The sequence below is a fragment of the Rhinichthys klamathensis genome, unplaced genomic scaffold (assembly GCF_029890125.1).
Source record: "Rhinichthys klamathensis goyatoka isolate OS25496 unplaced genomic scaffold, OSU_Roscu_1.1 h1tg000004l_1, whole genome shotgun sequence".
NCBI classification, from domain to species: domain Eukaryota; kingdom Metazoa; phylum Chordata; class Actinopteri; order Cypriniformes; family Leuciscidae; genus Rhinichthys; species Rhinichthys klamathensis.
In genome coordinates, this window is record NW_026606557.1 from 4465504 (window position 1) to 4477811 (window position 12308).

Here is a 12308-nt window from a genome sequence, read left to right on the forward strand (position 1 = left end):
CATGGTGTTGTGTCGGTGCCGGACTGAATGAAGCCAGAGATGATCGCGTCCTCCTGGGCAGAGAAACGCACGGAGTAGACGAAGTCGGAGTCAAAAAGTTACTAACCACTGACTTGTGTGCATCGGCGCTTGACGTTTCAAGCGCTGATCGCCGATCCCGCAGCTCGGCTTGCCTCTCTAGCAGACCACGGATCTGTTTCTCCACCGATTCAAGCTCCAATCGTACCGAAATCAGTTCGAATGTGTCCTCACCTGCACTCAGAGGTAACGTTAGACACACATCTGATATGTTCGCCATAACAGATGAACAGTAGATTAGTAGTGATACTACCAATATCACTAGTAATTTAGGACTGAAATGCTGGATATAACCTGTATCCTTTCAGTGAAACGGGTGTAAAATCAGACGGTCAATAGGCGCGAGGCCACGCGTGAAATGCTAGCGGACTAAAGGCTAGTAGCCGAGATTCGCAAAGTTGGGTCTAAGTAGCGATATCAAAGCAATCCGATTGTTTTTTATAAGGAATAGTATCGAGGATAAGTTCCCATGATATAAAAATAGAAAGTGCTTGTTTATAAATGAGTGGTAAAGAAGAAAATCAAGGATTAATGAATTGATTCGACGGAGCTTTCAAACACAAACACCGACTGCCCGCGCACGTGTGTGTCTCATGTGACTTTGTTTTTTGTACACTCTGTGACTATACAAATCACAACATGTAAATAGGAAAATGTTTCCGTTATTTTGTCACTTAGTATGCTAGCTGCAACCATTTACATCCAGTCTTTGTGCTAAGCTAGGCTAGCGGTGGGTGCGTCAAACAGACTTCTTACAAAACAGCACGGAGATGAAAAAGGTATGTATGGACTTTTCTAACTCTGGGGGATAAGGTGAATAGGCTAAAGTCCCAAAAAGTCGGAGTGTTCCTTTAAGAAATTGGAGAATATTCTCAGCATCTGTGATTAGTTTGAAATTCATCATGGATCAGAGAAGTGAAGTAAGTTAGTGGTCTTATCATCTGTTGTCTAGAAGCAGAAGTGAATGTGAGCAGTGAGGAGGTTTTTGTCATGCTGTGAATCACTGTGATACCTCCTCTTTAGCAGAGCTGTCCCATGTGTGACAGTAATACACTGCAGAATCACCAACATCCACATTACTGATTGACAGATGACAGTCGGACTCAGTAGGATAAGATACTGTAAATTTAGGAGAGGAAAAACCAGATCCATATTTAGGAGAGCTCCAGCCATGGTGCGAGTTTAACACAAACTGGGGCGTTCCTCCTGCGACCTGTTTATACCAGCGTCCACCATCAGTAGAGCTGCCTGTGTTACACACCAATGACACAGTTTCTCCTTTATTGACTGAGATTAATGGAGGATTCTGGGTCACTACAGTCACTCCACTGACACCTGAGAATAAACACACCATTATTGAGACACAATATCACATATTCATGATCATATTAGATGTGCATCTTTAACTGCAGTGATGTCTTACATGACAGAGTGATGATGAGGATGATGAAGACTGTCAGCATGTTGTGAGTGTGTGATGTGAGATTGAATAGAGAAGAGCGATCAGAGACGAGTATAAGAGACTGAAGAGGGAGGAGCCTCTCAGTGACATCATCATTCATCATCATACACATCATCACGAAACATACAATATATTTACCTAAACTTATGTATTAACATACATAAGGTTGAAATACTTTTTTAAATTGTAAGTCATCAAACATACTGGAGTGTACTTTTTTTTTTTGGTGAGAGGAAACTTGATTTACAAAAGAGTTCATTATTCATTAAAATAACGCAAGTAACAAATCCAAAAGTTTGATGTCAAAAAAAAGTCTCTGTTCTGAAATATTTAAATTCGTCATAAATCAGAATTAGAAACAGTGAGAGCCAAAAACAATGTCACAAATTTCATTAACTATTATAACTAACTATTATATATTTTTAAGTTTTATTAATTGTATTGCTCCTTTATTATTGTTCATGTACAGATGAAGATTCCCTGATGATTTGCTGGTAATGCTCTTGTCTGGTTGAATGAACAGATAAAAAGAGCAGAGAAACTGATGATTTACATAGAGCTGATTATAACAGCAGGTGTTTCCTGTGTGTCAGAATGAACTTCCTGTCCTGAAGAAAATCTCCACAGCTCACTGCATCTGCTAGAAGACCAACTTTAAAATCCATATTTACATGATGTCGTATCACATGAATGTCAGGCCATCATTTTGTTTCTCATAGTTTAGATCGTAACTTGTATCAAATAATAGTCATTTTTCATCTGTCATTGAGTCACTATAGTTCATTATCAGTCATGTGATCGTCTCCATATTCAGACGACATTCATCTCTGCTGTGCTCTAAACAAATGATATTTACTAGCAGTAACACTAGTTTAATTTGCTCTTTCCACTGAAGATCTGAGGTTTCATGGTTCATTTGAGTATTTACACAATGATAGTACTTTTATTATTCATTTGTCCATTGATCGTAGAAGTGAAAACTGACTTTGTAAGGAAGTAGTTAAAACATTTTAAATGGTTACATGCTTAATTTCTCTGCAAAATCAGTAAGAAAACTGTTTGTTCAACATGCGGTTTATTAAACAGGTTGTAAATCTTACATCATCATTAAAGCCAGAATATTGTCTGCAGAAAATGACACAGTTCAGGCTACATTCTTGAACTATTTTTAATGGTTTCTATATTCATGATTTCTATTACACTACGTCAGAAGATATTATTACTCGCTATCATAATCACTCAACAACACATCAGATTCTGTGAGTTTAGTCGCTGCATTCAGATTTCTTGATGCTTGTGCTGGTGATTTTTGAGGCAACAGACGCTTCACATGTCAGATATTGGTCTTTGTCCCACTCTGAGCTCTCAATGGTTAAATAACTGCTCATCTTGAATTTCTGATCGGGCTGCTGTTCAGCAGAGCCGGTGAAGACGCCTGTAGTAACAGAGTTCCCATTCACAAGCCAGCGCACATCAGCAAAAGCCACAGACATGTGATCGATCAGACACACCAGAGTGACTTTACTGGAGCTGGTCAGATATGGAAGCTTTAGCGTTAAGTTCTGCCAGGAAGACCACATTGTAATTAACATGATTTTGTGATATCTAATCAATGCTTTATTTTGCATCACGTAGCTTACTCATTTATAACTTTTACTACCTACTATTAAAAATATATGTCTGTAATTGACAATCAGGGAACATAAATGTAAAAAATAATGACGTGCTTGGATAAGTAATTTATAATAAATACTGCAACATTTCATAAAAACTTTTGATTTCATGGTGACTTCAACCTTTGGAAATCTGATCAAAGCCAAGAATGGTTAAACATCTTGTTCATTCATCACTCATATACTCTATATACATTTCAGACAGAGGGTCAGAATGAAGGTTGCAGTTTTTCAGCATTTTTGAGCAAAATAACTATTTACATTATAAGTGGACCTCAAGGAACATATTAAAATATCATAACATGACCCCTTTAACATTTGGAAATCTGATCAAATAGTCAGGAATGGTTAAACATGATGTTCATTCATCACACATACTCTCTAACAGCTAATAGTGGATAAATCTGTTCAAAACTCCTGCAATCATTCTGTTATAAGAGCAGATCAGTTTGACTAATGCAGTATCACAGCAAACCAGGAAACTCACCTGAAGTGTGGAATGACAGAAGAGAGAAAGATAAAACTGCAGTCAAGAGCATTTCATTATGAGACACGGTTTCTTCTGCTATTCACTTTTGACAAATTACTGTAGATTATCCGTAAACATATACTGGATAACGCAGCACTAGTAAAAGTAAAGTGAGATTTTAGGAGTGCAGATTGTATGATTTTACAAACATGACAAATATGACATCTTGCAATATTTGACAAGTTGACAAACTATTAGGTGAACCTGAGCTTCCTTTAAATGTGTTTTATGTCCTTTAGATCGAAGCTCCTTCTTAATGACTCACATTTATAGCTGGATGGAAATTGTGTGTTTTCTCAGTTTTTTCCATAAATGAAGTAATTGAGAATATTAAAGCAGTTGCTGGATGAAATGATTGGCTGAACTCCAGTGATCGTCACTCTTTCAGAGTTTCTCTTCCTCATATATGAGTCTCTCAGTCTCTCTTATTCTCTTCATCTCTCCACTAAACTCAAACTGCTTCACAGGGAAGATGCTGATCATTTTCTACTTCACTCTCCTCACTCTTCTGTCATGTAAGTTATTTCACTACAAACATGTTGTTCTCTCAGGGGTGTCAAAGTTGATGAAATTAATTATATTTATCATGATTTTACAGGTGTCAGATCTGTGAAAGTGGTCACACAGAAACCCTCTGTGCTGACAGAACAAAAAGGCAAATCTGTGACTATGGATTGTAACATTGAAAAGTATGAAGGTTATTATGTCCACTGGTATAAACAGAATCCAAATGCAGCTCCTCAGTTTGTGTTGAGATTCTATTATGGACACAGCTCTCCTGACGCATATGGTGATGGTTTTACATCCAGCCGCTTCACATCTACAGCTCAGTCAAATATTGACTATAATCTGATCATCAGTAATGTGGATGTTGGTGATTCTGCAGTGTATTACTGTAACACATGGGACGGCTCTGCTAGTGAGTACGTATCACAGTGATTCACACCATGACAAAAACCTCCTCACTGCTCACATTGACTTCTGCTTTTACACACGTCTCACTTGTTCTTGAATTCAATATACAATATGTGCAGTTACAGTTTATAGTTACATTAGTATATATCATTTAAATCAAGTGTAACTCTAGAGATGGACTGGTCACCTAGAGGCATGTTGGACATTTATATTTTTATTTTATATTCATTTATTTAACAGTGAGGAAAATTAAACGTAAAATGTGAACAGTAAAATTTATATTTTGATGGATGTATACATACATTTATTTTGGATATCTGTTTTCTATATTATATATTAAGAAATTATACAGCATATCTGAAAAAAGAAAAGATGTGCACTAGGGACAGATGAAGTATCTAGTGAACTGTCTGTGCTTCCCTAACACACTTTCTCATATAATTTAATTTCATTCATGAGAAGCTTATTATTATAGACCTTTAAAAAGCCTAATAAACCATATTCAAATATCAAAGTGACTAAGGATGCACTACTGTGTGTCAAAAACACTCTTACATTCAATAATTGGATTTAATATATACATTTTAACTAAAATACATTTTCATTTAATTGCAATTAACATTTAACGGTGAGAATATATGTATATTATTTAAATGCATTTTATGATTTATGTTTTTCCCCGACCCCCAAAACATGATACACAATACAGAAATATGCAGCAAATGTTTGCTGTTGTACAGTATTTGATCACTCAACTTTATTGATCACGGCTCTGATTTACATCTGGACAGAGAATATCAGAATAATTCTAATCATGCATTATTATCATCATGGTTCTTCTGCCTCAACATCTGCACAGGACTCTTCCGTTGAGGTTGATGCTTTTGTTTAGAAATGACTTGCTCTTATTCCATTCAAAACAAACTTGGTCATCCTCAATGTTCTTGAACTTAAATTCTGAAAAATGTTTTTCTCAAAAGTCTTTCTCAAAATTACAAATGTACACTATATAGTAAAATACTCATAAAAGTGGAATGTCTTAATAACACTTTGGATCTGTTTCAGTTTCTCGCAAGAAGCTTTATTTATTACATGGTCATTTAGGATGATTTTCCATTACATTTGAAAGTCTGTACCTTCTACGTCTCTTCACTCCTTTCATCCCTTTCTTTTGTCGTTTTACAAAAGGAAGGGATGGAAACTTTTAAGGGATGCAACTTCTTTTAAGCACGACAATGTTTTAAACATAACGATTCAACATATGTACTTTAAAGTCAAACTTTAAATTTTTCATTATTTGTATAGCTACTTTTTAAAAGTCTATTTAAGTGTGTTAAGAAACATATGAAAGTGTCTCTCTTGGCCCATTTCCGTTCATATTATATTGACTGCAAGTAGGCCTACCTGCAGTTACAAAAAAGACTTTTATAATTTGAAGTAGGCCTACACTACAAATGTACATTTAGTACAACAAAACACTCCTCTTTCACTAGAGATATATGGGTTTGGAGAGCAATTCTGCTACAGCTCACCAGAGGGCGCGATGAATCCTCAAAAATAATCACACAGGAAACATGGAGACTTTTATTTTGTAAAATAGCATCGTTGCCGTGGCGACACAGGAAATCTCTCCATGTAATGGTTGAATGTAGAACAGAAATCTTTAAAACATCGCTTTTATTCTGATACAGTAACGTTAACTGTTAGCAGGCTGAGTGGTCGAGGCGATGTGTTTATTGCTCGGTGCAACTGGAGTTGGGAAAACGCTTTTGCTGAAACGACTACAGAATATCCTTTACCAGCTGTTTAAATAAGACAGACTGCCTCACTAAATTTTATAGTTTCTTATTATAATTTCTCACCCACTATCAATGAATATGACTCCTTTATTCTGGACTAACAGTTGTGTCAGATGGATGCGCATGCGGATTTGGGTGAAGCGCCCGTCACTCTTCCCACGGTGAGCCGCTCTCCTCTTCACACTAATGCTGTTCAGCTAGTCAAATAAATAAAGCTTTCTGTAATATTTTATACGCAGTTTACGGCAAACAGTGTGTTTTAGTGAAGTAAATTGAATTATGCTATCTAAAACTAAAGTAGGAAATTAAGATTATGTCTGACGTTTTCTTCTTCTTTTTTAGTTTGTTTGTTTAATAGTTTCTTTAAATCACAATAAAGTCTGTGTAATAATGCATTGGAGTAATATATATATATATATATTTACAAAAAGAATAAATACAAAATACTAGCTTTTATATATATATATATATATATATATTATTGTGCATGTGTTGGAAATAAGTTGGGGTCGGGACTGGTCAAAAGGTGATTATTAGAAAAAAAAAAAAGAAAAAAAAATGTGTGTGCAATATCTTCATTTTATTTTTATTTTCTAGGTCGGTACCAACCTCACAGACCTCATATTTCGGAGGAAGAAAATAACAATACGAGAGTTGGGAGGCTGTATGGGGCCCATTTGGCCAAAATACTACTTAGATTGCACATCCGTTATTGTGAGTATCAACAAGTCAAGAAATAAGAGAATGAGAAAGAAATAAGTTTAAATATATAGGTTTGATTTGCTTAACATTTGTCATCACTACTTCCCATATGTGTTGTGAGTTATTATGAATTTACTAGTATAAAAGTGTGAAAACCAGATGTCATATTGAAGAATGAAGTGTGTTGAAACATTTGACTGGTAGTGAATATATAACTCAGATGGCAGAAGGTAATGGCTTTGTTTGTAGAATCCCTCGATTATCAACCACTGGACGTGAGGATTATTGGCAGGTTTTCTCTTCATCGTTTTGAGAGTCCTGGAGTGAGACTGTATGTACATTTACAGTATGATTATGTTGTCCATCACTATTGAAATGCATTTGTTCTTTATGCCTTGTAGTTTGTGGTGGACTGTGGCAACATTGGCCAGATTTCATCGTCCTGCGTCCAGCTGCTGTCTGTTCTCTCTGCGGAGCCGCTTCACGCTGCCGCTGTGCTCATACTCTTCAACAAGAGGTCAGAAGAGGTCACACACTAGCTACATTTACATCCAGTTACATAAAACATTTGCAAACAAAGCAGCGTTTCATCCCATGTGTTCAAGAGAGCAAAATCGTTATTTCCTGGTAATTTGGCGCTAACTATCGATTATAAATGGAAGTTGCTGATATCGGCGACTTCACTGTGACTCTTTATTCCTCCATCATAAATGACTTGCATCTCTTGAGCGTGCAGACGAGATTCAATAAACACCCTCATGTTATCTTGCGGTCAGATGTCTGATGTTTTATTTTTTATTATGCACATTTTTAGAATTTATGCACATCTTGTTTCCATCCAGTCATTTTTTTTAATGAGATATCCCAAAATAGGTGGATGGAAACAGCTACTGTCTCCCTTGCTGATTTAAGTCATGCTAAGCCTATCGCTCCTCACTCCATTAATACATTTCTTTCCTCAGGGATCTTCCGTGCACCATGTCTCTTGTGGAGCTGAAGTCGTTGTTCAGGATGGATGACATCATTAGAACTGCGCCTCAGTCAATCACAACACTAGAGATCAGTGGGCGCTCGGGACAGGGCCTTCAGGATGTGCTCGCCTGGCTGTTTCCAAACCGCTCGGATACATGAGAGATGTGGATGCAGAGCACTGGAGGCTAATATTATATCACAGGTCACAGTTAACATCTGATAAGTGTGACGTGAAGATGTGTTTGTGATTTCCAGTCATCGCAGTGCTGCTGTGTTTCAGTAGCTCAACTCAGTCCCACGCCACATGCTTGTGCAAACATTCATTTGAGGAACAGCCGTGGCAAAATGTAGAACTGGTGGTCTTTTGACGACTCTCGTGACGTCCTGTGCTCTGGGGAATAGTTAGTTTGAAGAATCTCTGAGTGGTTCTTTTCCACACAATGAAAGCATATTGTAACCATGATCCAAAGTGGTCAAAACACAACCATTAAACACTTGGATTATTCCCTCCTCTGTAAGCTCTCAAATCCAATGTGTTCCACAGGAGAAATGTCTTGAAATGTTGTGAATGCATCCTAGGATCAGTGGTGTAAAGTATTTAAAGTCCCCCTGTAGTCAATCATTTTATCCCTTAAAACTCATCTTTGATCACCAAAATGACATATTTAAAAGTTTATTTCCTTGAAAAATGGATTCATGATGGACTCCCTCATTTTATAATTGTTGTCCCTGAGTTCAATATGCCCAACCCCCTTTTTCCTGAGCATGTTATTGGCCAAGACTTTCCGTCCCTGGAAAGAGCTTCTCATCTATTACAGTCCTCTATAATAAACAGTAGATGGCATCATAGAGCCTGTTTTTTTTTTTTTTTTTTTTTTACAGACGATTGCTTTTAAAATATATTATTTGGGGTTTAAACCATTTTGCCCAAATAGAAGAAAAAAATATCAGGCACAGTATCTTTAAGTACTGAGTATCAAAGATATTAGCAACTTTTACTTTATACTTGACTACATTTTGCATAAGTATAGTCTTTACTCTAATACATTTGTGATGTAAAGTTTGTTTACATTTAGCATGGGGATCATTCTGCAGCAGTTCATTTCTGCTACAAAAGAAGCAATATCGCCATCTACAGGGGATTTAAGGTACTATATCTTTTGCGTTTTGCTCTTACCCACCCAAAGTCAACAAGGCTACTTTATGCTTTAACAACATTAGCAGGTCGTTTCTGAATCTCAGGGGTTTCATGTATGAGATGAGCAGTTATGATTGACTGCAGCCGAAACCAGCACATCTAGTGCAGGTGGGCTTTGACTATTTAATTTGACTCAACATTATTTCATCTAACTGTTATTTTGAAGAGACCTTTTTGAAGGATATTGGTTTACTTGTGTCCTTTTTGAGCACTGAGACTTCAGTGTTTTTAGACGTTTAAGAGGCTGTTGTGTCGACCTTGATTTATTACAATATCGAGGTGTTCAGTTTTATTGATTTTAGAAAATAAATGTGATTGCTTCACAGATCAAGTTTCTTGATTTTCACTGGCATGTCTCTGGTGTGTTACAATCAGTGCAAGTAAAATACTTGAGTAATGTTCAAAATCAAATCAGATTGGCCGGTTTCACAGACTAGGCTTGAGTCTAGTCCCAGACTAAAATGCATGTTTGAGCTGTTTTAACTGAAAGCAACTTGTGCTGGAATATCTTAAAATAAGTCGGTGCCATTGTTTTGTCTCAAGATTCACACCAGTAATGTTTTTTTCTAAGGCTTGTTTATAAAAGCTACTTAAATGTCCTAATTGACGGCCTAATCCAGGCTTAATCTAAACCCTGTCTGTGAAACTGGGCCTACGACTTTTTCTCAACTCGAATTGGATTTGGTGACTTGTAACTTGTGATGGAGTCATTTTCACTGTAAGGTATCTGTACTTTTACTCAAGTATGGTTTTCAGGTACTCTTTACACACATCAGGTTAAAGAATATAACATATAAGGAGCCGTTCACACCGAATGTGTTTTGTGAGACATGGGCAGTGGACTGGGTAAAAACTAAAAAGTGTTTATTTTTATAGTAGTACTTATTTTTGCTCCACATCTTTAGAAAGCCGTGTCTTGTGCGAGATGTTGCAAAAAATGTGAGATGTGAGTGCAACGATCCTTCTAGTGCATGTTTACATAGAAAACAATGGAAAAGCAATGCAGTGTAATGCAAAAACGCAAGACGCAGGGAAGTGGAATGGGAACAGTTTTTTCCCAAAAAATGTGAGATGTGATCAGTGGAATGTAAGAAAATGAAAGGTGTCGAGACATTTTTAAAAGTAATTTGAACTTAAACGCTGTGTCAAAGATCATTGGTCAAAGATGCCCGTCTACTGCATGTTTACATTGAAAAAAAAAGATGGAAAAGCAGTGCAGTGGAATTCAAAAATGCATTCTGTGTGAAGTATGTGTATACAGTAGTCAACATTTGAAGTGCACTCAAAAAAACATTTATGTTAAACATAAGATGTATGTATTTGAATTGCATATCAAATTTCCATCCATTTCAATCCAATGAGATTCATATTTTTCAGTCATATATAAATGAAACAGATACGATCTATATAATTGTATTAATAAACTGAATGTGATTCATATTTGTCAGTCATACGCAAATGAAACAGGTACGATTTATGTAATAGTACACAGAAAAACGCGCATGTTAAATTAACACTGCTCAGTGTTCATATGTGTGCACACTACAGAGTTAAAGTACCATTGAAGCAGTGTTGAAGTTAATGAGATAATTAAGTGTGGTGATTGAGCATTAGTTATGAACACCTGCTGTTAACAAGCAGAATCACTGAAAGAAAGAGGAATGCAAGAACTACTACAACTGACTTCAGCCACAGCCTTAGATGAAATAAACTGAAGATAAAATAAGACATCCTATGTAAAAACTATGCAATCCAAATGGATGGAAATTTTATATATGCAATTCAAATAAATAAGACTTTTTTTTTGAGTGTGGTACAAAAAAGTTAATCAAAGTTGTTCTGTTGACTTTGATGAAAGGTTTTGATCCACTTCAAATGTTGACTACTGTATATTAAAAGCTATATGAGACATTTTGCTCACTCATTGATTTCCATCCTTTAATTTGATATTTAATAGTTTTCTGAAAAGTGAAACATAGAATAACTTATGAGTAGGTGTGTCCAAACATTTGACTAGTACCGTATACAGTTTTTGCAAGCGATGTCAAGCCAGAGGTGGAGAGCATGATGTATGAACAGTAAACAAACATAAACCAGACATGCCATTCAGTTTCATCTCCATCCTTGTATTCGATGAGCAACATGTCATGTGCAAGTCTCACATTCTTACATTCTGTTAGTAAGTGGCATCAATTCATTCTGAACACCACGGTAAGTACATTCTCTTGCTGGAGGTCTATTCATTCAACAGTCAATGCCCAATATTACAAAATCATCATACTTTACATTTTGCGACTTAAATTATTGGCCCCAAAATCGTAGTCCTTTTTTTTTCCCTGTCATACTGGTGAGAGTGAGCCATCAGGATGTGTTCAGTTCAGATACCAGCAAATTAAAGCACAGCATTGAAAGTCATCAGGTACTCCAGACTAATTAGGAGACACTAAAGCAGAGCTAGAAATTGGTGCGAGAAATCAGAATATGATAGATAAAACTGTATAAGAGTCTTTGGACTTGTGCTTAGTTATGTACTGGGTTTTATGGAACAAGTAACAAGTGGGTTATCCTTTCCAAATCTATTATAATACTTAAAGTATGAGGTGTTTAGGAGATATTGATGCTGCAGGAGTTGGATTAAATATTCTCAACTTTTAAATTGTGTCATTTATTTTGTCATTTCCTATAAAGCCAGCATCAATCTGTATTGCCATGTAATGCATAGTTGACATTCATACATATGATTATAAATGAAAGGCGTTCACACACACACATGGGTTTTATGACTGGAGGTCGACGAGTGGCTGTATTGCTGATTGTGATTGATGTTCTTGTTGCTGGATGCCCTAACGTTATTGGTCAAAATCTTTTGAAAATATGATGACAACTGGGATGTAGTGTCTGTAAACCATTTTCTACACAATTGTTCATTTTAACTTTGTACTGTATGTCTGCATAGACAGATGCAGAAAGGTAAAACTGC

At 36.3% G+C, this 12308-nt stretch overlaps 1 protein-coding gene and 2 gene segments (V, D, J or C); 2 read left to right on the forward strand and 1 right to left on the reverse strand.

The window, feature by feature from the left end:
* Positions 1-939: 939 nt before the first annotated feature.
* LOC130085832 (Ig kappa chain V-VI region NQ6-8.3.1-like) lies at positions 940-1718 on the reverse strand. The segment is given in 2 exon segments: positions 940-1413; positions 1502-1718. Coding segments are annotated over 2 exon segments (489 nt in total).
* Positions 1719-4070: 2352 nt separating this feature from the next.
* Positions 4071-4823, forward strand: LOC130085860 (probable non-functional immunoglobulin kappa variable 6D-41). The segment is given in 2 exon segments: positions 4071-4257; positions 4341-4823. Coding segments are annotated over 2 exon segments (450 nt in total).
* A 1438-nt stretch (positions 4824-6261) lies between these two features.
* arl16 (ADP-ribosylation factor-like 16) lies at positions 6262-8989 on the forward strand. 2 transcript variants are annotated; one of them, XM_056251826.1, is made up of 5 exons: positions 6262-6445; positions 6559-6617; positions 7054-7170; positions 7560-7675; positions 8121-8989. In XM_056251826.1, exons 1-5 carry the CDS (start codon positions 6385-6387, stop codon positions 8287-8289), a joined length of 522 nt encoding a protein of 173 aa, XP_056107801.1. In that variant the 5' UTR covers positions 6262-6384; the 3' UTR covers positions 8290-8989. The 2 variants fall into 2 exon arrangements, with proteins under 2 accessions (XP_056107801.1, XP_056107795.1); XM_056251820.1 differs by having other exon boundaries at positions 6262-6617.
* Positions 8990-12308: the final 3319 nt, after the last annotated feature.

What these genes read in the sequence shown, in the direction of transcription:
- arl16 (XM_056251826.1), top strand. Translation starts at nt 6,385, where the DNA reads ATGTGTTTATTGCTCGGTGCAACTGGAGTTGGGAAAACGCTTTTGCTG. An exon ending in TAGATTGCACATCCGTTATT is followed by an intron (nt 7,171 to 7,559) that starts GTGAGTATCAAC and finishes TATGCCTTGTAG; the next exon opens with TTTGTGGTGGACTGTGGCAA. An exon ending in CTCATACTCTTCAACAAGAG is followed by an intron (nt 7,676 to 8,120) that starts GTCAGAAGAGGT and finishes TTCTTTCCTCAG; the next exon opens with GGATCTTCCGTGCACCATGT.